Raw genomic sequence first — 24,337 nt, forward strand, 5'->3', positions numbered from 1 at the left:
TTTTTGCTCATGTTTCCATTGGCTAGCGCTTGACTACATGGCTTCATTTAGCTGCCAGGGAGGTTGAGAAATGTAGTCTGAAGTTTATTTAGGTGACCATGTGCTCAGCTATAAATTGGAAATCTATTACCAACAGTCTTTGCCACACTTAATCATTGGAAAATAAGAACCTATGCTCCTTGGACTACAGTAGAGGTCTCAATGGCATGTCCATCCCCCACGATCCCCCCAGCCTGGGGCTCCTGAGGATTGTGAAACCCAGAAGATGGTAGGCAATGTTCTGTGTGTGGGTGCATCTTTCTGAGGAGAAAATTCTCAGTTTCATTAGGTCGTTTAAGGAGTCCATGACCCCCTTTCCCAAATATCAAGAATTAGTTTTCTGAAGACTACCGAGCAATTTTTGGTAAGTCATGTAGTCTCTCTGGTTTATCTTGAGAATTTTTAAAGATCTTCTATAGAGAAGTGTTAAGTCTTTGAATTAATAAAGAGCTTTGAATAAAGGTTGTGATGAAACAGAATGAAGTCCTCTCAGTCATATAGCACATACTTACTGAAGTCTGAAGTGGGGTAAGCAATGGAGATAAATCCAGTCCTTGTCTCAAGAGCTCAGAGTCTAGTGGAGAGACAGGTACCTAAACCAAGAATTACAGAACCTTTCTGTGCCTGCCATCCCAGGATAGGCCATCTGGTAGCCCAGGAGTCTGTCAATTTAGCAACTGTCCCAGGTGCTTTAGTTATGAAGCCAGAGTTGGGTCCAGGCCATAAATGATGAGCTTACCTTTGATGAGGTCACTGCAGGAAAGATGCAGGAACCAAGACTGGCAGGTAGAGTTAGGCTCTGGGTTCTAACTCTGGCTCAGTGGAACTAGAGACTGCTCCTTTGTTAGGTGGGAATTATTGTCCATCATCTATGAAGAGACAGTTTGGGAGTGATCAAGATCAGACTCTGGAGTCAGCCAGGTAGGTTTGAATCCAAGCTGTGTATCGATCTTACGCTTTATGATGCTGGACTAACTAATTTCACTGGCCTCGATTCTTTTGTCTAACAAATTGAGGCAATAGTAGTACTCACTTCTAGGGTTGTTCTCGGATTAAATGAGTTAATAGATGTCTGGCACTTACGATAGTACCTAGCTCATAGCAAGGGCAGTGCTTTATGGAGGGTTACTGTGTGTTGGCCAGTGGGTTAGTGATAGGGATGTACAGGGCAGCAAAACATCACAGTCCCTTTAAGAAGCTGACAGCCAGTCTACTTGGGGAGGCAGTCATTAGCAAAGCAATTAAATGAATAGATGACGACAAACCCTGGCGAGAGCTATGAGTGACATGCTTTAGGGCACAATGCAAGCTTGGGGTCAGGTAACGTATTCTAGAGAAAGGACTAACATAGGTAAAGGCTGAAGCGGGAAGGCGCAAGGCACATTTGATACAGTCAATGAGCCTTGTGGAGGGAGCCCTAGAACAAGGGTGGGAGGTTTGAGATGAAGCTGGAGGGCTGGCAGGGCTCTGTTTGACAGGGCTGGGTCCTGTAGAGCTTTGTGGGTGTTTACCCTGAGAGCACTAGGAAGCCACTGAGTGGTTTTGAACTGGGGACTCGTGTTCATAATGTACATTTATGAAATGTGTATGTGAAGAGCAGGTTGGCATAAACAGAGGGGAAACCAAGAGGCCTGTCCAGGTGAGAGGGAATGGGGCTTGACTAGGGTCAGAGCCTGGAGAGAAATGGATGGATTTAGCTGAGAGGGAGAGGCGGGCAGAGTCTGGTGATAGATTGAGGAGGGGGTGGGAGGGTTAGGGAAGGGTTGATGGAAATGGTGGTGGTGTCTTTAAAAGAGATGGTGATCACTGGATGACGTGTTGTGTTTGGTGCCTTTGAGAGGTCCGAGTGAAGACATTGAGTGGACTATTGGGTGCACAGGTCTTGGGAAAAGCCTGGGCTGGAGATGTACCCTTGTGAGCCAGTGTTTGGATGTAGATGAGATAGTTTATGGAAAGAACATGGAGTGAGAAGAGAAGGGCCTAGGAATGAATCTCAGGAACTATAACTTTTAAAGGCAGCAGAGAGGAGGAGGAGCTAAGGAGATTGAGGGGGAATGGCCAGAGAGGGAATAGGACCACAGGAGGGTGTGCTGTCCTGAAGGCCAAGGGAAGGGTCTCTTAATTCTGCCTGGAGTGAGACACCATGGATGAACCAACTTGGGGGAGAGTTGACTATTTCATATAGGTGCAAAAAGCATTATCATTACAAATGTATGTTGTATGTGAATAAATTCTATAAACAGCAGAGGGCTCTGTGAATGTGTGAGACTTAGATTACTCTCTGCAGGGCTGGGAGACACTGTAGAGTTTATCCCTGATCTTGCTTTTGTAGCCAGTTCTTGCTGGTCCATATTTCATACCCACGCCGTGCCACAAGGACATTAGAGAATGTCTGGAGAAAAATGACTAGGGAATCAGGGCAAAAGACTGAGAGAGAGTAGGAAGCAATGGTCCTGAAATATTAAAAAGATGCTGTTTTCTTTCAAAGCCGTGTCTTAGGGGAAATAGCTGTTTCCACTTCTCCCGAGGCCTCTCTGGCATTCCAGCTCCAATATGAATCTCCTGTCGTAGGAGGCCCACATTGTATTGTGTACAAGCCAGGGGCTCATGTCATAGCAAAGAAAGTGAGGAAGTGGACTGAGGGTCGTGGGATCCACTGGTCATTTCATATGTAGCACCTTTGAGAAGGTGCTGGCCTAACAGAGCCTTGAAGTGACCTGCTGATGGCACTGCTGAGTTAGCAAGACTGGGACACTGCCCCCCAGAACTGAGTGTGCATTCTAAATCAACACTCTGCATGGTGCTGTGGGCTCAGTGTTGGAACACATGTTCCAAAACTCAAGAGAGTAGAAGCCAGAGTAGCCCCACTTTCTATCACTCTCAATGACCCTATTAAGGAATTTAGCTTTCTGTCCCACCACTTTGGGTATAGAGACCCTATGAATCCAAAGGGAGAATGCTCTGCCAGGAGATAGAGTAAGAGTGCAATTGAACTACAAGTTAGGCTGCACATCAAGCTCCTTGGAGCAGGAAGATGAGTCACCATCTTGGTAGGAATAATGATCTCAGTCCCTAGAAGGATGCAGGACTACTGTTACACACTGGAGGCAGGGAGCAATTGGTTTGCTACCCAGATGACCCACTTGGGTGCATCTTGGAATTCCCTTGTCCACTTTCGGTGGTAAATGGACTAGTGTAGCAGCCACAGCCTGAGTAGGGCATGGTGATGGGGACTTAGACCTCTTAGGGACAAGAACAAGGTCATGCCATCAGGTAAACCTCTGAGACCAGCAGAGATAGAATTTATGGGGGAAGGACCTCAAGAATGGATAGACAAGGAGGGAGATTATGTGTATCAGTTGTGGCCCAAGATCAGCTGCAGCAGTGGATATTGTTTTCTTCTAGCTGATGCCTTCATTTTCTGAGTTTTCCCCCCGAAAATTAAAATCTGCCAGAATTCTGAAGAAGTTGCACTCAGAACTTATACAAAGAAGTGAATCTAAGCTTTGAGCAGCACAAGGGGTGGACTATAATGGATGCTGGGATACTTCATCCAGATTGCTCTTCAGCAATGAAGGACTTAGTCTTCTAGATGCTAGGAGTGCCTACAGCTGTCAGCCCTTTTCAGAAATTGCCCCAGGTTAATATAGCTACCCCACCCAAGGTCATGCCCTCTTCTTGGAGCAGCCTGCATCTGATAACTGGTCAAAGTGGAGTATAGAAGTCCATTCCCGTCACCCCAACTTGGGATAACCTCAAAGGCCATCCCAGCTTCAAACTTCCCCTAGACTGAGGCCTTTGTTGAGACCACATCTCAGCCCAACTTCTTCCTCTTCCCAGCTCTGCTTTCTTCCTTTCCTTTCCCATCCACAGGTGCTGGTTCTAAGAGAACTCTCTCATGAACTTCCTGCATAGTAATCTGCATCTCAGCATCAGCTTTCTGGGGAAGCTGACTGGAGACATTGATTTGCAGATTTAGTGTTTTGGAGATAATAACAGAACCACTGAATTTTTTGAGCTGGAAGGGGTCATAAGGATTATCTCAACCACCTCATCTTATCAATGAAGACCCCAAAGTTAAAGACAAGGCTGTGACTTGCCCAAAATTAGAGGCTGGATCTATTCCCGCTCAGCCTTCTTCTCAGCCCAGGTTATCTGAAGGTTGGCTTCCTGCTTTGACCTATTATGATTCCTTTGAAGTCTTGATTTAACACAGGAGCCAACAAACTATGACCTGCCACCTGTTTTTGTAAAAAAAAAAAAAAGTTTTATTCAAACACAACCATACTCATTCATTTATTTATTTATTTGAGCTGAGCCATCCTGCCACCTGTTGGCAGCTCAGCGGCAGCTCAGCTCAGGCCAGGCCAGGAATTGAACTACTGTTGCTCAGAGCTTGCACTCTTAAGTGAGCTCTTAACCAACTGAGCCACTCAGCCAGCCCAGCATACTCATTCATTTACGTGCTACAACAGGCAGTCACAGTTTAGTAGTATCTGAAATATTTACAAACTGGCCCTTTACAAAAAATGTTTGCTGACCACTCTTTTAACAGATAAATCAAAGTCTAGTCAGCTGCCCGCCGCACTTGTGTCTAAGGTCGTGTATGTCAAAATAAAAATTTTAAAAAGAATGCCCAGTCAGAAAACACAAAGTACTGTAGGTACTTCAACTGAAGGAATTTGATATAAGGAACTGGTCAAGCAGGTGTTGGAAGCAAAAAAAATACCTGAAGGTGCAAAAACAACAAGCTTACATCGAGGAATCACAGACTAATAACTACAGGAAGCAGCTACTGCCTCTATGATTGCGGGAACAAAAGGAAAGTTTGGGTTATCAGAACCTGTAAGTTTGGAGTGAAGTTTCTGTGAAGCCAGAGCTCAGTGCCCTGAGGAAGGGCATTGGCTAGTGTTGATATCACTGAGGGGGTGTAATGAGATTGCTGCTGAGATTGCCAAAGGAAGCTGGACACTTCTTGCCTAGAGTCTGTTCCTGCGGTTGGGGCCATCGCTGGGGTGATGCTGACAGGAAACACCGGCACATAGGAAGGAGCAATTCCCTTCTCACCTCTTCCTGCCTCCCAGTCTCCCTATAGTGTCTCCTGTGGTCAAAACCTAACAGAAAGTCAGCAGGCACAACAGGTATGTGGTTTGTATAGTCAGTCCCAGCACAGCTGACTATAGAAGGAGCTGAGAAATGGAAATGCAATTACTTGTGCTGTAGGCAAGGATGATGTTAGAGTCACCGGTTAGCTGTGGTCTCGAGCTCTCCCCAGGCTTGGCATCACTGGAGAAGCAGAAGTAAGGTACCAGGGGAAGTAAGCCTGTAGACTTGCCCTGCATGGCCCTTGGAGGTCCTCCCCTGTTTGTGGGGCAAGTCCTAGAGAAAATGGTTAGACTAATGGGTCTAACAGAGTCAAAGGTGTGCTTTGAGGCATATTGGGAAAGCTGATGTCCTAATAAAGAAACAGCCTCTTCGGTCCCAGGATGAGTCTTGCTAGATATATCTGCTTCCTTCACAGCTCAAATTAGTTTTGTGAGTCTTGTTGGCTCTGACTGAGGTTGTGTGTACATTTCTGAATCAGTCACTAGGATGAGAGGAATAAGGTGCTCTGATTGGCTTAGCCTGGCCACATGCTCCACCCCTGGAATACTGTGTATGAAGCTGGGGAGGGGAAACGAGGAGTTCATTTCACCTGAACCACGTGGACTCAGAATGCGGAAGGAGTTCCCCCAAAGTGAAGTCAGTGTAGTGTTAACACCACAAAACTCCTTTATCAGAGGGAATGGTCAGTGCCCTAATAGAGGTGTGAACAGAGCATGGAGAGAACAGAGGGGGCAGACATGATTTGTCTCCAAGCTGGGAAGATAGGTCAATCATCAGTTTGACTGGTAATATGTGGGTTATTACAGGACTTGGCCAGATGGGCCAGATGTGACCCTGAGTCCAGATAGACTCACATGGCAGAGTGGCTGATTGGGTGATCTCAGTGTCAGGCAAGAAGAGGGGGTAGGATGGGGTGGGGCTAGTTTATCGTGTGTGTGTGTGGGGGGGGGGAGGGTGTGGGGGGGGGGCTGTCAGAGACTGGAGCTGGGAATGGAGATGGAGATGGAGGGGTTAGAATGGGATCCCAGTCTTCAGAACGACTTGTGGAAAGGCAGGACCCCAGCATGGTACAGGAGAAGGGACACTGGCTTGGGAACTCAGATATCAGACTTGGGTACACTTGGTGCCTCAGCAGGTGGCTGTGTGAGGAGAGATTATAGGATGGGGACGAGGGCCTAGATTAGCGGCAGGAGGCCCTCCAGAGCTGAGACAGAAAGAAGGTGTGGCTGGATTAACTTTAGCTGTCCTGGCTGTGCTGGGCCAAGGCCCCCTCTCCTCTGCCAAGAGATACGGCCATTTTCCAGCTGGCTGCAACATCCCTGGAATAGTTCTTGTTTCCCCTGAGATCTTCTCTTTGCCTTTCCCTGACTCTGCTCTGAGTTGCAGGGAGCTGACCCCGTGGGTTGTGTTTTCCAGGCTCTTAGGAGAATTAGCATCTGCCTGGGATCAGCTAATGGGAGACCTGATGGGAGATTAAAGGGTGGGAAGAAGAGAAACTGGGCTTTTTTTTTTTTAACCTTTCCTTTCTATCTAAGGTGGCAACTACTATAGCAGCAAATTTACCAATTAATTTTTTTTTTAAAGAATTTTATTGGTGAATTGGGGGGATGGGAACAGTGCTGGGGAATTGGGGGAAGGGGGACAGACAAGTTGCCGTCGTTTTGTTCTTTGGTCTAGTTGTGGAGGATGTTGCTTCACTGGCCCAAGTTGGCACCATCATTGCGCTCTTCCCGGGTGAGGCAGATCAGTCGCTGGCTTCTGGACGGCCGCTCACTGCGGCTGCTGGCCGCTCACGCTGGCTGCTGGCTACACACGGTAGCCCATGGCAACCCACTGCCATAGGGACTGCAGCCCACGCCGTCGCCGGCGACTCACAGCAGCCCAGCTCCAAGTTGAGCTGTTGTTCAGCATCTTAGCTGTAGAGGGCAGTGTTCACTGGCCCTCATATGTGGGATCCGAACCGGGGCCCTCTGGCATCCCAAGCGAGTTCTTAACCATCGGGCCACTCGGCCGGCCCCCAATTAATTTTTTTTACTTCTCTTCCATGGCTCTAGTTTTTGCATGATGTCATTGGCAGCTTTTTCATTGACGGCTTTTATAAGGTTGAGGAAGTTCCCTTCTATTTCTAGTTCACTTAGAGTTTTAACCACGAGTGGGTGTTGAATTTTGTCAAATACTTTTTGTTGTACCTATTGAGATGATTGCATAATTTTCCTCCTTTATTCTTTTTGTAGTGAATGTATTGATTGATTTCTAAAAATGTTAAACCAACCTTGCATTGCTGAGATAAACTCCACTTGATCATGATGTACAGTCACGCGGCGTATAAGACATTTTGGTCAGTGACAGACCGAATCTTATGGTGGTCCCATACGATTATAATGGAGCTGAAAAATTCCTATCACCTAATGACATTGTAGCCATCATAAAGTCATAGTGCAACACATTACTCGTGTGTTTGTGGTGATGCTGGTGTAAACAAACCTACTTTGCTGCCAGTCATATAAAAGTATAGCAATACAATTATGTACAGTACATAATCCTTGATAATGATAATAAATGGCTGTTACTGGCTTATGCATTTACTATGCTATACTTTTTGTCATCATTTTAGAGTGTACGCTTTCTACTTGTAAAAAAAATGTTTGCTGTGTTAGGTGGACAGCAACCTCATACGTCTCGTGTTTACCATGTCTCTTGGTTGCATCATCTTCTCTTGTGCTTGATTTAATCTCATGTTGTTTTGTACGGTAACGTGCTGTACAGGCTTGTAGTCTAGGAGCAATAGGCTATATACCACATAACCTAGGTGTGTAGTAGTCCGTAACATCTAGTTTTGTGTAAGTGCACAAATCCCTGTCATTTATCAGTGCATGACTGTATTTGTCCTTTTTATACATTGCTATAATATATTTGCTAGCATTTTGTTAAGGACTGTTAGTTCTAGGTTCAGGAAAGATATTGGTCTGTAATTTTCTTGTGTAGTCTTTGTCAGGTTTGGTTATCAGAATTTTTTCTGCCACACAAAAATGAATTGGGAGCCTATGCCAGTTATCAATTTATTGCTTCTCAACTCCAAATCCATCCTTCTTTGCCTGCTCTGGGATGGTCATGGATGGTCTCCTTTGCCATCTGGCACTATGTATGAGCCTTGACAGCAGAGGGGGCTGGAGGGACACTGGAGGAGTGAAGGGTTTTCTCTTCCTACGTGAGAGCTTTCTCCAGTGCTTAGCTAGCTCAGCATGGTAGCTCCTCCAGCACCCTGTTCCTGCAGTACAGGGCAGTTAGCTGGGCATGGCAGCTTTCCAGGGTACCTCCACCGTGGCTTTGCAGGGGAATGCTGCTGCTGAGACACTTTCTCATGAATGGCCACCACAGCAACCCATCCAGCAACTCTGTAGCAAGTCCTGCAGCATAGCACCTCACTGTGCACGCCTTTCCTCTGCATCCCAGAGGGCTGGTTTCCAGTATGGCACCTCAGCGAACTCTCCACCACCCAGTGAGCCAGGCCATGTCCTGTTTGGTGAGGTCTGGATCTCAGCCCAGGGAGGGAATCATTGTGGTTCCTCTACTCAGTCCCTAGGGATGGTGGCTACTCATTATATTTCCCACTCTTATATTCTTTAGGGCTCTCTTTAACTCTAGACAATTCCCCTTTCCTCCAATCACCTGTTAATACGTCTTTATATTAAACTTCAAATTACTGTTTGAATTACCGTGTGGTTCCTGTCTCCTCATTGGACCTTGAATGATACAGAAGTGTTCCCTCCTCTTCTATTTTCTGAACGAGTGTTTAAGATTGATATAATTTCATCTTTAAAATTTGTTCACTGTATTTCTTTATTTTTCTTTTAAAGTCTGTAGGATCTCTAGTGATGCCACCCATTTCACTCTTGATACTGGTAATTTGTACTCTCTTTCACTTCTTAATAAGTCTAGAGGTGGGGTTTATCAGTTTTATTAATCTTTCCAAAGAATAAACTTTTGTCTTTATTCATTTTCTCTTTCATTTGTCTCTTTCCATTTCATTGAATTCTGCTCTTAGTTATTTTTTTCTATTTACTAAAGGTTGAATTTCTTCTATTTACTTCTTTTTTTAGCTTCTTACGGTGAAAACTATTGATTATTTTATGATCTAGGCATTTAAAGTGGTACATTTTCCTCTAAACACTGCTCTATTTGCATACCACAAATTTTGATATGTTATGTTTTCATTATCACTCAGCTCAAAATATTTTCTTCTCTTGAGATTTTTTTTGACCCATGGATTATATAGAAGTATGTTATTAATGTCCAATTATTTGGTTTTTTCCCCTTAGATATCTTATTGTATATTGGTTTCTAATTTAATTCCTTTATGACTGGATAAATACTCTATAATTTTTCAATGTTTTGAAATCTATTAAAACTTATGGTCTAAAATATAATCTTCTTGAATGTTCTATATATACTTGAAATTAATTTACATTTTGTGATTGTTGGGTATAGCATTCTGTAAATGTCAATTAGGGAAAATTGGTTGATAATGTTGTCCAGATTTTCTACATCCTTACCTTTTTCTGTCTGCTTCTTTTATCAGTTACTGAGAGAAGCACATTAAAATCTCCAACTATGATTGTGGATTTATCTATGTTTTAATTTTGTCCTGTCAAATTGGCTTATAATTGTTGAAATTACATTATTAAGTTCATACATTTTAGTAATTATTATATCTTGTTAATTGTCATTTTTAACTTTATTAAATGACCTTTATATCTCTTGTAGTGCTGTCTAGAAGTTTACATCTCCTGACATTAAGATAGTCACACCTGGTTTCCTGTGTTTAGTGTTCACATTGTGTATCTTTTTCCATCCATTTACTTTCCATCTATTCGTGTTTTTATATTTAAGTTGTCTCTCCTTTCAGACAGAATGTGGTTGGGTTTTATTTTTTTTTATCTAGCCTCTTCTGATAATGTCTGCCTTTTAATTGGAGTGTGTAATACTTTGACCTCTAGTGTAATTATCGATGTGGTTGGATGTAGGTTTACCATCTTGCTACGTGTTTTTTATTTTTCCTTCAATTTTTTTGTTTCTCCATTGCTTCTTTTTTTTTTTTAAGAAATTTTACTGGGGAACAGTGTGTTTTTCCAGGACCCATCAGCTTCAAGTCAAGCATAGTTATCTTCAATCTAGTTGTGGAGGGTGCAGCTCCTTGGCCCACGTGGGACTCAAACTGGCAATCTTGGTGTTATGAGTCTGCTCTCTAACCAGCTGAGCTAACCGGCCACCCCCATTGCTTCTTTTCTGCCTTCTTTTGGGTTAATGAAATATATTTTAGTACTTCATCTCATTTTTTTTTCTATTGGCTGCTTAATTCTATAACTTTTTCTTATTTTTGTTATTTCCTTCCAACAGTATAAGGCTATTACCTGTCCCCTCCATCTTTTGTGCTATGTTTATGATATATTTTTCTTCCATGTGTATTATAAACCTGTCTTACATTATCATCATTTTTGCTTTCTTTACATTATTATTTTTGTTTTAAACAGTCTATCCTTTTTTAAGGAAATTACAAGAATAACATAGCTTTTTATATTTATCTACTTATTTACCATCTTTGGTACTCTCCATTTCTTCCTATAGATCTGAGTTCTCATTAGGTGTCATTTTTCTGCAGCTTGAAGAACCTCCTTTAGCATTTCTTATAGGCCAGGTCCATTATTATTATCTCAGATTTCATTTATCTGATAATGTCTTTACTTTGCACTCAACTTGAAGTATGTTTGTGGTGCATATAGAATTTTGGGTTGATATTTAATTTTCTCTTTCAGCGCCTTAATGATGTCATTCTGTTGTCTGTTCAAATCTATTTTATTCTGATGAAAAGTCACAGGGCATTCACATAATTGATTCTCTATATGTAATGTGTCTTCTCTGGTTGCTTTTAGGATTTTCACTTTATTTTTGGTTTTTAGCTGTTTGACTATGTTGTGCCTAGGTATGTGTTTCTTTGTATTTATCCTAGTTGGAATTTGCTGAGATTCTTGGATCTGAAAGTCAATGTTCTTCATCAAATTTAGGGGAAATTTTGGTGGTTACTTTTTCAAATATTTTTTTCTGCCTCAATTTTACTCTCTTCTCCTCCTGGAGCTCTAATTATGTGCATGTTGGACAACTTATTGTCTTGCAAGCTTTGTTTCACTTTCTTGAATTATTTTTTCTCTCTGTTCTTCAGCTTGACCAATTTCCCTGAATTTTTCTGCTGCCATCTCCAACCTGCCATTGAGCCCTTCTAGTAAAACTTTCATTCCAGCTATTGTATTTTTCAGCCTTTGGATTTCCATTTGATCTTTGAAAATAAATGATTTATCTAAGAAGAGTTTTAGATTTAGAGAAAAATTGCAAAGACAGTACAAAGAGTTCCCATATATCCTGTACTCAGTTTCTACTATTGCTAACATTGTCCATTACTGTGGTACATTTGTCACAATTAGTATTAATACATTGTTATTAACTAAACTCCATAGTTTATTCATATTTTATTAGTTTTTCCCTAATGTCTATTTCCTGTCCCAGGATATCACATTATATTTAATCGCTATGTTTCCTTATGCTCTGCTGGTCTGTGACAGTTTTTCAAACTTCCCTTGTTTTTGATGACTTTGACAGTTTTGAAGAGTACTGGTCAAATGTTTTGTAGAATGTCCTTCCATGTGAATTTGTCTGAAAATCAGATCATCATTAGAAACAGAACCCACAAAAGTAGACCAAAACCTACATGCTAAATGTAAACAGGGTGACTGCAAGTTAAAATAAAAATTTAAATAGGACCCAAAGTCTCCTAAAAGTATAGTCAAAATGTCCGGGATACAATAATAAATCACAAACCATACTTCATTCTCTACAAGAACAAGGAAAATAATAACTTGGATGAGAAAAGATAATCAACTGATGACAACATCAAGATGAATCAGGTGTTGGAATTATCTGACAAGGACTTTTAAAGTAACCATCCTAAAAAAATATTCAACAAGAAATTATAAATTCTCTGGAAACAAATTAGAACAATCTCAGCAAAGAAGCTGAAGAAACAAATGGAAATTATAGAGCGTAAAAAATATAATAACAAAAATTAAAAAGAAAAACACTGATAGGTTCCTTAGTAGACAGGGAAGATAGGGGATAGAATCAGTTAACTTGTGATAGTTCAATAGCATTTACCCAGCCTGAACACGTGGGACAATAACAAAAGATCCAATGTCTGTATCATTGGAGGAGAAGAGAAAGAGAATGGGGCTGAAACAGTAATCAAAGATTGGCTGAAAAACCCCAAACTTGGTTAAAGATGTTAACTCACAGGTCCAAAAAGTTGGGCTAACCCCAAATAGGATAAACCCAAAGAAATTTATGCCAAGACACATTGTAATTAAACTTCTGAAACACTAATGACAAAGAAAAAAATCTTGAAAGCAGCCAGAGAGAAATAGCATATTAACCAATAGAAGACCATCAATTCCAATGAAAGCAGATTTCTTGTCTGGAACATGAAAGTAATAAAAAAGTTGCACACAAAAAAGTGCTGAAAAAAAAACCCTAGATACAGTTTCTATGTCTGGAGAAAGCATTCTTGAGGAGTGAAAGACAAAGAAAAACTAAAATAATTTGTCCCTGGCAGGTGTATCCTTTAAAAACAAATAAAGGAAATTCTCCAAACAGAAAAGAAATGATATAGAAGGTCTCTTGGAACATTAAGAAGAAAAGAACAAGAGAAAGAGCAGAATTATGGGTACATACAATAAGAGTGTCCTTCTCTTGAGTTTTATAAATTTTATATGATGATTGAAACAAAAATTATAACACCACCTGATATTCAAGACGATAGTATTTTAAAATGGGAAGGTAAAAACATCTAAATGGAAGGAAGATTTCAACACTTCACTTCAAGTGAGAGAATGTTGATACCAAGTGAACTGTGGTTAAGTCGCATATGAGAATGTATATTGTAATTCCAGAAAAACCACTAAGAAAAATATACAAAGTGATACACTCAAAAACACTGTAAGTAAGTAAAGTTGGAATCCTAAAAAATGTTCAAATAACCTACAGGAAGGCAAGGAAAGAGAAACAGAGCTGCCTTTGTAAAGCTTTGCCTGCTTGCCTAATAGGAGAGTTTCTTCCCTCAGTTCATCGAAGGCAACTGTTTGGTATTGTATCATTTATTTTTTAAACCTGAATTACTTAGCACAGAGTTGAGGCTCAAAAATATCTGTTGAATAAATAAACAACATTTTTAGAAACAGAGAAACAAAAGACAGAAGGAACAGACAGAAAAAAAGAATTAAATGGCAGAGTACCTAACATATCAACCATTACCTTAAATATAAACGGTCTAAATATACTAATAAAAGGCAGATGTTGGGACAGTGGACAATAAAGGCACTACCCAACTACATGCTGTTTACAAAAAACTCACTATTCAACAATATAGGTAGGTTAAAAATAAACTGATGGAAAGAGATATGTCATGCAAACATTAGTTTTTAAAAAGTATGAATGGCTATATTAAAATCAGACAAAGTAGACTTTAGAGCAGCGGTTCTCAGCCTGTGGGTTGTGACCCCTTTGGGGGTCGAACGATCCTTTCACAGGGGTCACCTAAGACCATCGGAAAACAAAAAGATACTTACATTACGATCCATAACAGTAGCAAAATTACAGTTATAGAGTAGCAACGAAAATAATTTTATGGTTGGGGGTCACCACAACATTAGGAATTGTATTAAGGGGTCATGGCATTAGGAAGGTTGAGAACTGCTGCTTTAGAGCAACAAAAATTACTCAAGACAAAGATAGGCATCACTTAATGATGAAAGCATCAATTATCAGGAAGACATCATGATCCCAAATATGTATACACCAAACAACAGAACCTCAAAAGACATGAAGTAAGAATGGATAAAGTTGAAAGGAGAAACGGAAAAATCCATGTTTACCATTGACAAATCCATGTCAATATCCCACTCTTAGCAACAGCTAGAATTACTAGACAGAAAATCAGTAAAGATCTGAATAACATAGATCCATAGGAAAAACTCTAAACACTTGGAAATTAATAACACACTTTTAAATAATTCATAGGTTAAAGAGGAAGTAGCAAAGGAAATAAAAATACATGGAGCTGGATGAAAATGACGATGTAACATATCAAAATATGTGGGATACAGCTAAAACAGTGCTGAAAGTTCCAACCTCCTAATCATATGGTTGGTTCCCTTGGCAACTTGCCCTAATCTTTAGGGGCATTCTAAAAAGTGTCACTTAACATAAACTCAGGTGTGGTTGACAGGGACTTGTTATGGATAACAAAAGATGCCTTTATCTCTCTTATCACTTAAGAAATTCGAAGGGTTTTAGGAGCTCTGTGTCAGAAAAGAGTATAAAAACCAAATACATATTTCTTATTATAAATCACAGTATCCCAAGTAGCTTTAACTCCTCATAGCCAAAAACTGTCAACAACCCAATAATCCTTCAGCGGTGAATGGTTATACAAACTGTGGTATAACACCATGGAATACTACTCAGCTATGAAAAGGAATGAACTAGATCCAACAAATACAACAACCTAATGTATATCCAGATGAACCTCTGGAGTGAAAATGCCAAGTCCCAGTGAATACATACCATATGATTCCATTTAAGTAGTGTTCTTGCAACGATAAAGTTATGGAAATGGAAAACAGAAAAGTGGTTCCTAAGGAATAAGAAGACAGTATGGCAGTAACAGGGCAACATGAGAAATCCTTGTGGTGATGGAAATATTTGTGTCTTGGCTGTGTCAATGTCAGTATCCTGGTGTCACACCATATTGTACTCGAGTTCTGAAAAATATTACCATTGGAGGAAACTGAATAAACCATACGAGATCTCTCTGCATTATTTCTCACAAAAGCATATGAATCTACAATTAGCTTAAAATATAAAGTTGAATTAAAATAAACCACAACATCTGCTTGAATTTACTGGGGCTATAGCGAAGTAGTTATGATAGATTGTAAAATGACTGGATTCCTCCCATGCGTCCCCTTCTACATGGTGACAGTGCTGCTCCTGCCATTGAGAGATGGGGGTCTATTTTTTCATCCCTTGAAACTGCGATGAAGAGTCTGTTTCTGATATATGTTGACCAATAGGACACTAACAAATATGATGCAAGTGGAAGTTTGAAAAGTGTTTGTTCATTAAGACTTGTTCATTTTGCTGAACTTCAAACTCTGAGACCACGATGTGCATGGGCCTGAGCAGGCCACTGGAGACTTCATGTCCAAGAGAACCAAAGCTCCCTGGCCAACTGCTTACAAACAGCCAGCAATGTAAATGAGCTAGCTTCAGAAGGAAAAAGTTCCCTCATCAACTAGTGGATTACCCTGAAATAAAATTTGGAAAGGACGGTTAAATGCTTAACTCATTCTTTTATTGACTGGTTATCAGAATGATGAATTAGTGTCCTAGTGTGATGGGTTTGTAGTGAGTTAATTTAGCTAAGCTGGAGTTATGTTTCCTGGAATTCCCTTCCCTGCAGAGTTCCAGGTTAATAATGTGCACTCACTAGAGTCGACATTTTGTGCAAGACTTGGAAGGCAAAGTGAAGTAGCAGCCATCTATAATTTTTTACGCTCCGGAGGTCAAGGCAGGGCACCACACAGTTTATCTACCTTGCTGCTTATCTGCTGGTTAATCTTGTCAGCGTGGGACTGGAGCCAGGCTGCAGCTACTCTGGCTCCTACCAGCTGCTCTCAGCTTCTCTAACTCTTGGGCTAGGGGGTGTGTTTAATTCCATGATGAAGGGTGAATGTCACCAACAGCATTGAAGTTTGAGACTTGGAGTTGGTGAGACATTGATGAGACATTACCGCTTATCCACGCAGGTTCCAGTTTATCTTTGCTCTCTCACCTGGTGTTCATATTCCCTTCCCGCCTGCGTGCCTATGGACGTCAAGCAACAGCCTCCCATGGGTGGTGTAACCAGCTCCCACAACTGAGTAAGGTCAAATGCCTGTGAGAAATCCTTTCTTACAAATACCTCCTGGTCATTCTGCCTCTCTGACTGAACTCTGACAGGCATACCTAGCAACCTCCAAAGTCATCAATGACTTAAAGAAAAAAATAATATGAATTTATGGATAGGACTTCTGATCTCAGCTTCAACATGTAAAGGGGCTTGAATGTCATCATTCCATACTTACAGAAAGAAAAAAGGTGAACAAACTGAAAATCAATGACTGATCTTAGACCCGTCGGAGAACTGAGGTCACAGGGCAAATGGCTGCCCTGAAATCTGGAGAGACAGGTGAATAGAGAGAATCACAGTCAGATTTAGTTTACCTGGAGCAGAAGCCTGGAGCCACAAACTGGTAGGTACACTTAAAGGTAATTTTAACCAATTGCTAGAGGCACAGTGAGAATTAGCTTGAGAGCGAGACACTTCTGGGGGTTATTAAAATATGGTATTTAGTAATACTTATTACTAAAATACAGTTACTAAATACAAGTTAAGATATTTTTGAAGTTCTTTTTGTCCTTGTGACATATTATTGTGTTTTAAAATCACTTGAAACAATTCTCTGCGGTGAAGCTATTATCCATTAACATGTAGATACGCTTCATTTTGGCTTTTATTTTTCAATCTTTTAAGTTTTTTGATTTAATTTTATTTTGTAATTATGTAAGACATTTGGCTGGCTCCACAGTCAAAACTGTAAAGTCTGATTTCCAACCCCGTCTCTTCCTTCCACTTATTGGAAACCATTTTTATTAGATTTTGGTTTATCCTTCCATTGTTAAAAATATCAGCAAATTTATTTATTTATTTATTTGATTGTATTGATATTCTCCCTTTCTTAGATAAACGACACCACTCTATCCATTGTCCAGTACCTTGCTTTTTTCACTTGGCAATCATTGTTCCGCAGTTGGGTATCTGCGGCCGGATTTTGGATGAGCTGGACTTGCTAGGATGTAAACGGAAAGCAGCTACATCATTTCTTCCCATGGCCCCTTTAAACTGGCTGTCCCATGTTATTCTCATTGCCCCTTGGTGAAAGCTCTGGCCGTTTTCAGCACTTTCTCAGTCACTAACAGGTAACAAATGAATGGCATCTTTTTACAAATAGTAAAAATAGAACGTCCAGTCTAGTGTAGTATAAAACTCCAGTTTTATTTAGGGCTTCTCCCATCCTTCAGCTCAGACCAACAGCAGTTAGGATCCCTGCCATGGGACAGGTGTGCTTGTGGGAAGTACGACCAATTTCTCTCTTCATTCCTTTCTCCTGCTCACCTCTCTAGCTGCCGGTTTGAGCACCAGAATGGGAAGAATCAGGATGTTCTCGTTTGACTGTTGTCGTCATCACCTGATGCTGGTGCTCTCCGGGTGTGGTTGTATCCAAATGCTGATCATCTTGCTCTAGTAGCTTCTGGATTCCTTGCAGGCCATTCCTCCAAGGCTCTCTCACATACAGTTCCCTTGGCACAGGCTGGACTCCTGCTGTCCCCACAGTGCCTGCAGGCTTCAAAACCTTTCTGTGGCTCCCTGTGGCCTACGGTGAAGCATGGTCTTAGAAATCCTTGAGTCCAGGGCTCTCTTTGGATAGCTAAGGAAAGAGATGCCCCGAGTCCTGGCTTGTCTGTGTGTTTATGTTTCACATTCTGACCCAAATAATGCTTTGAGTATCCTGTCCCACTACGCCCCAAGAGGATCTCCAGCCAGCCAGGTCAACCTGCTCTGTCCTTAAACATCTGCTTAGAGCTCCGCCCTCACACCTCCGCCATGCCATTCCCCTGCCCAGAGGCCACCCTACCTTTGTCTTACTCAAGTTTTGCAAGACATTCAACCCTCCCATCAAGAGCGCCTCCTCTGTATCTTGTGCTTCTGTCACCTGGATGGGCTGTGCTATTGTACTTTTCTGTATTCTACTCTGTGCTCATGGGCTTGTGTCCGTTTGCTTTTATCACCAGGGCTACAGGAGGGGAAGGTTCACTAGTAGCGACCATGGCTGCTGATAACAGTGAACACGCAAAAGGCACTATGTGCAGAGGGCTCCACATGGCTCATGCTTGTCAATTCCCATTGTAAACACAAAGGACGGGAATCATTACCCCCACTTTATAGGTTCAGAGAGACTGAGTCATTTGCCCAAGGGGACACAGTTGATGAGCTGCAGAGTGAGGATTTGAATGGAAGTTTGACTGACCTTGAGTTCATGTCCTTCACTGTTGGGCTGCCGGCCAGTGGGGTGGCCCTTGCTCATGGCGGTGGCAAGTATGGATGACTGTCTATTATCCTAGCCAGCTCCATCTGAATGGTGCACATTGGGAAACTGAGGCCCACTGGAGGTCACGCAGCCTGTTAAGGTGAAGGTAGCTCTGCCCGGACCCACACTGGGTTGGGGCGGAGGGCTTTGCTACCCTTTCTGGTTGTTTTATTTCCTGCTGCAGTGAAGGTTCCTCTGGGAGATGCTATAGATTCTCATAGGGCTTAGGGACAGTCTCCTTCTGCCTCCCCCGCCCTCCCTCCTCTGTCAGGCCATAGGGCCCAGCACCATTGAAATTTCAGTCCCAAACCTCAGCCAGGCCCTGAACATATGTTCCACCCTGAAAGAAACAATGGGGCTCCAGGCTTAATTAAGACCCCACAAAAAGCACTCGGCTGGGCTGGTCTCATTCTCTGCTTTTGGCTCTTTTTTTGCTCGCTCCACCCCCACACTTCTATTTCTACTCCCTCTGTGGACGGGATAAAAGGAGTCTAAGACCCTCTGGCTCCCTCCATTCTCTCTGCTCTTCTTTTCTCACAGTGTGACCTCCCTCCACTCCTCGGAGCCCTGGAGTGGAAGAGGCTGCCCGGATTCTGGTGCCAGACTGCCCGAAGTCCCCATGCCTAGCTGTGGAAACAGGCAGCTAGCGATGGCTTGCCTGGCTTCCTGTCCCTGCAGGGCTGCCCCAAGCTGGGACCCCCAAGCTGGGACCTCCAAGCTGGGACCCCCTGGCCGCCCGTGGGCTCAGCCTGCCCCAGGCCCACAATCTGATCTGGATTTTAGTGGGTAGTAGACGCATTGAGTCTCAGGTGGAGCCCGAGTTCTGAGAGCTCAGTAGCTGCACCCTTGTTCCCAAGTCCCCTGGCCTGCAAAGGCATATGGGAGGGCCCAACCCAGCACAAGTACTCAAGGAGTTTTATGTTGAATGAATGTATGAATTTTTACTTATCTAACAAAGCTCCTGTACTGTTTACTGCATCTTCACATTAGGGAGTATTATCATCCCTATTTTTACAGATGAAAAAACGAGGCACAGAAGGGTTAAGCAAATTTTACCAGGTCACACAGCAAATAGGTAGCAGAGCCAGAGAATTCAAATCCAAGTCGACTGGCCCCAAAGGCCATACACTTAATCCCTACCTAGACTGCCTCTAATGAAAGAATAGACCTATTTGACCACCAGCTGGATAAACTGGCTTATTCCTCAGTTCTGCTCCTCCCTCATCCCCTTACAGTTTAACAAATTATTATAAAGTGCACATCCAGGAAACCACCAACCAGGTGAAGAAATTGAATATTGCCAGCACCTCATAGTCTCCCCTGCCTACTGTCTGCATGCCCCCTGCCAGGCACAATTCCTCCCTCTCCCCTAGAACTGACCACTACATTTTTGGTAGTAATTTTTTTGCTTCTTATTATACTTTACCACCCAAGTTTGCAGCCCTAAACAATATAATTTTACTTTCTTTTGACCTTTATATAAATGAAACTATGCAGTAAGATTTATTTTGCTTCTGGTTTCTTTGGTTCAATATAGCATGATTAAGATTTAACTATGGTATTGCATGTCATTAGAGTTCATAGTCTTTTTTTACTGTATAGCATTCCATTGTATAGCTCTACTACAATTGATCCATTTTAGTTTGATGGACATTTGAATTGTTTTTCAGTTTCTATTATGAAAAATGCTGTTACACATGATCTGGTACGTATGAACATTCACATTTGTGTCCTGGGTCATAAAGAATGCAAATACTCATCTTTCCTAGGCAACTCCAAATGGTTTTCCAAAGTGGTTGTACCAAGTTATACATCTACCAGCCATGTGTGGGAATTCTCATTGCTGCACATCATTACCAATACGTGGTCTTGTCAGACTTTTAAATTATAGTCTATCTGATGGGTGTGTAGTAGTCTCACCATGATTTTAATTTATATTTCCCTGGTTGCTAATGATGCTGAGTACTTTTTCAAGAACTTATTGGCTTCTTGGTTTAATTTGTTCAAATTCTTTGCCGGCATTTTAATTGATTGCCTATCATATTATTATTTGTAGAAGCTCTTTATTCTTTCTGTTCTCCTTGCCCAGGGGCTAGTGGGCATCTGGGGCACAATATATGCTCAACAAACATCTGCCTACTCCCAGAAACACCCACTGATCGTTAATTATAACTAACGTTCAGCAGCACTTGCCATGTGCCAGGGGCTCTCATACAGTCCTGGGAGGTAAGTGTTACGTGTATGTCCATTTTGCAGATGAGGGCACTGAGCAGCTCCATAACTCGCCAGAGTTCAGAACCTGAACCCAAATCGTGGGACAGCAGAGCTCATTCTCTCCCACTGGTGAACAGGTCCACAGGGAGCAACGTTTGAAAGGCGGGGTGGGGATTAAAAAGCATCAGGAAAGAGGCAGATGTTGACGGTTCACTCCTTTGCCAGGAATGCCTGTCCCTTTGCCTATTCCCTGAAAGGCAAACGCCTACCCACCCTTTGGGCCCCTGCTCAGAGGCTGCCTCCTCCAGGAACCTGCCTTCCTTCACGCTGCAGTTAGTTGCACCTGTCCTGTGCTTCATGAGCTATTTTCCTCACTGGAGTTGCAGCTCCTCGAGGGCAGGGTTAGGGCCTACTCAAGGGGCATCCACGGAGCAGGCTCAGCACACTTATACCACCGGGCTGAGCCTGCGCTGACCTTTCCTCCCGGGCCAGGGGCGCCCCCACCCCTGGGTTTTTCCTCTGTGGGCTCCGCTTCCCTTTCCTTCTCCTTGTCTCCTCCCTCCTCCTTCCTCTTCTTCTTCCTCCGAGCTTCTCTTTCTCCTCCTCATACTCGTTTCTCCCTCTTCCTTCCCTTCCCTCTGGGCCTGTCCTGCTTTCCTGTCCTGCTGCCTTTCTTCCTCCTCCCGAGCTCTGTGCGGCATCCACAGGGCCCGGCAGCTGCAGTTCCCCCGGCGGCCTGCAGAGGACGGTGCTGCGCCGCCCGCTGGGCCGCAGAGCTGCGCGCGCGCTTCCTGTGAGGTCAGGTGGGAGGAAGCGGCCTGGGAGCCGCGGGGAGTGGACGCCGCCGAGGCCCGGAGCCGCACCTGCAGGTGGGTGTCTAGACCTGGAGAGTGGGGGAGTGGGGGCGCATCCTGCCTTACCGCCGGCCTGGTTTCGGAGCTGGGCTCGGAGGCGGCGCTGGCAGCGCCCCCTCCCCAGAGCCCGCGTCTCCCCTTGCCCCGGGAGCATCCCCCGCAATCCGTAGGGTCAGGTGCACCGAGAGCTGGCTGCGCCCACAGCCCACCCAGCGGGGGCGGGATGACAAAGCACAAAGGGACGGAGGAGGACCACGACCCACTTGGCCTTCTGCAGGGGCAGCAGGCTTCAAAAAGGGGACCAGTCCGTCTCAGGCTCCAAGCCACAAGAGAATGGGGGTCTTAACCCCCTTTTGGCGTGTGTGTCACGAGTGCTTTCGAGAATTTAAATGAAAACTGGCTTGACTCCTGAGCAGAAATGGCTTTTACACAGAATCAGGGAGAGGCATGGAAGGCCCCCACCCCCACCTCTAGCCCATGAACAGCCCTAGGGTCTGTGGAGTGGGGCTCTCTCAGAGCCACAGAGCATCCCCCATCCCATATTCTGGGAAGGCTTGCCCTGCTCACCGGTTAGCAAAGGAGGGACTGTTGGTACCTGAGGTGAGGGGCAGGTAAGGGGTGTGCCCTCTGCAGAAAGGCTTGTTCTCCATATGCTGGAGCTTGTGGCCGTCAGCTTGCTGCCAGGCAGTGGATCTAAAGTGACTCTGAAGTGGGCCTTGGGTCTCCTGGGGGGAGCAGGCCCAGGTTCCTGGCGTTTCCCCCCTAGGGAACAACACACTGCACTCACAGAAGGAAATTGAGACCCTGGGGATCCTGGGGCCTGGACTGGCTATTTAGTGTCCGGAGAATGGCTTAGGGCAAGACTTCCTGGCTTCACGGTCTTTCTCTGCTGCCTGTAGATAAGTGGTCTCGGTCAAGCCAGTGACACGTTTCTGGGTCTCTAGCTGGACCTGCCTCAGCAGAGTCGGAGATGTGAGACGAGTGGGCCTCAGTACTCTCCTCAGGGCCTGGGCCGCAGCAGGGGTTCCTGTTCCCATGTCTGATGGTAGTTAATAATAACGCCTCTTTCTCCAAGGATGCTTTCGATTGTTTCCCCGGTGGACTCAATATCTGAAAGATTTTTGTCTAGCAAACAACTTGCGTTTAGTTCTCTCTCTCTCTTTTTTTAACCAGACACACGTCTGCTCAGTGTGGGTCACCAATGTGAGCACCTAGAATGCAGTTTTTCCCACTGAAAGCAAGCATCTCTTTATCTCTGGTAAATTGTTTTTTGTTTTTTTTTTCTTTTTCAGCCTTTTTGAGGTCAGAGGAGACAGCCCAGCAGGGGCCCAGAGCTCCTGAGAGCATGGTGCGGATCTTGGCCAATGGGGAGATCGTGCAGGACGATGACCCCCGCGTGAGGACTACCACCCCGCCACACAGTAGCACCCCTCGACAGGTAGGCACCCAGCCCCCATGGAAGGGGAGCAGCTGGCTTCTGTCCTCCGTATCAGTTACTCCTTAGCTCCCAGAAGCTCTCTTGCTGGTCATTAACCTTCTCGAACCTGAAGTCCTCTTTGTAGAGAGCTGGGATGGGGTAGGGTAGAGTGCGAATACTTGGGGAAAACTGCAGTGGATTTATTGTCCAGCCCCGTGTCTCCCCAGATCTCTCTCCCCTGGGCAACCTTCCCAGGCTTGAAACCCAAGAGCTCTCTCCCTTAACCTGGTTAGCAAACTCCACTGGAGCCAGTGTTTTTCTTTTAAGAATCTGTTGGATGAGAGAGAAGCTGGAAAGTGGAGGAGATGAGGCTGTGGCCACACTGTTGATTTTAAAGGAAGGAGTGAGGAGTGTTAAAAATGCCTGCCTGAGTGCTCTGCCCCATAATCCAACTGCTTTGACGCCCTCCTCTCTCCTCTGTCCTGGGCATCTTCTCCCTGGCACCACCTGGGGAAGGAGGACTGGCATTTCCTGCGCTCTGAGAGCTTGTGACTCAGTTGCTGGGTTCCCTGTGGGTGGCATCTGGGGATTGCTGAGAAAGGAGGGCGTGGCCCTGGGTGGCGGTGGGGTGGGCAGGTCCCAGCCCAGAGGGTTCCCCTCTGCCTGGTGCCTCGTCTCCAGGGAAGCTCTCTCTATAGGTTCATTCATTTCTCTCTCTCTTCACCTTCCAGAGCTTTCTCAATAGGGGTCATGGTGCACCCCTGGGGGGTCCTGGCCCCCGACAGCAGCAAGCGGGGGCCAGGCTGGGTGCTGCTCAGTCCCCCTTCAATGATCTCAACCGGCAGCTGGTGAACATGGGCTTCCCCCAGTGGCATCTCGGCAACCACGCTGTGGAGCCCGTGACCTCCATCCTTCTCCTCTTCCTGCTCATGATGCTCGGCGTGCGTGGACTCCTGCTGGTGGGCCTCGTCTACCTGGTGTCCCACCTGAGTCAGCGGTGACCTCTGCGCGAGGGGCAGGCGTGGGGTAGAGGGAGTTGCTGGGCCTTGGTGTGAGAGCAGGCACGCAGGGCAGGGAGGGGACCTACCTAGTGGTGCCTTGAGATGTTTTTAGGTGGTACTGGGCCTGCATTCAGCACAAAGTCAGAGCAAGCAAGGGATTCCCTTTCCATTTTCTTCCAATCCTTTTATGCCAAGAAGACAGTCTCAGCTTGGTGCCAATATGTTCTCATGCCCCTGGAACACTAGGGAGCAGACCCTGGGCTCAGGGCAGCTGCGGAAAGTTTCCAGACTTTTATAGCTCTTGTTTTGTTTTAATGGTATATTTTTATTGGCTACCTTTTATTTATGGCAGGTGGTATTGGCATTCTATTTATTGTGGTGGTGTTTTCAATAAATAAATTTAAGTAAAGATGA

General features: G+C 44.1%; 1 protein-coding gene across 1 annotated transcript; it reads left to right on the top strand.

Moving 5' to 3' along the window:
• The first annotated feature begins 21,426 nt into the window (after positions 1-21,426).
• Positions 21,427-24,337, top strand: FAM241B (family with sequence similarity 241 member B). Its single transcript, XM_019624709.1, has 3 exons — positions 21,427-21,520; positions 22,798-22,943; positions 23,654-24,337. The coding sequence occupies exons 2-3, from the start codon at positions 22,851-22,853 to the stop codon at positions 23,921-23,923; spliced, it is 363 nt and encodes a 120-aa protein (XP_019480254.1). The 5' UTR covers positions 21,427-21,520; positions 22,798-22,850; the 3' UTR covers positions 23,924-24,337.

This window comes from Hipposideros armiger, unplaced genomic scaffold (genome assembly GCF_001890085.2).
Source record: "Hipposideros armiger isolate ML-2016 unplaced genomic scaffold, ASM189008v1 scaffold_15, whole genome shotgun sequence".
Lineage (NCBI taxonomy): Eukaryota > Metazoa > Chordata > Mammalia > Chiroptera > Hipposideridae > Hipposideros > Hipposideros armiger.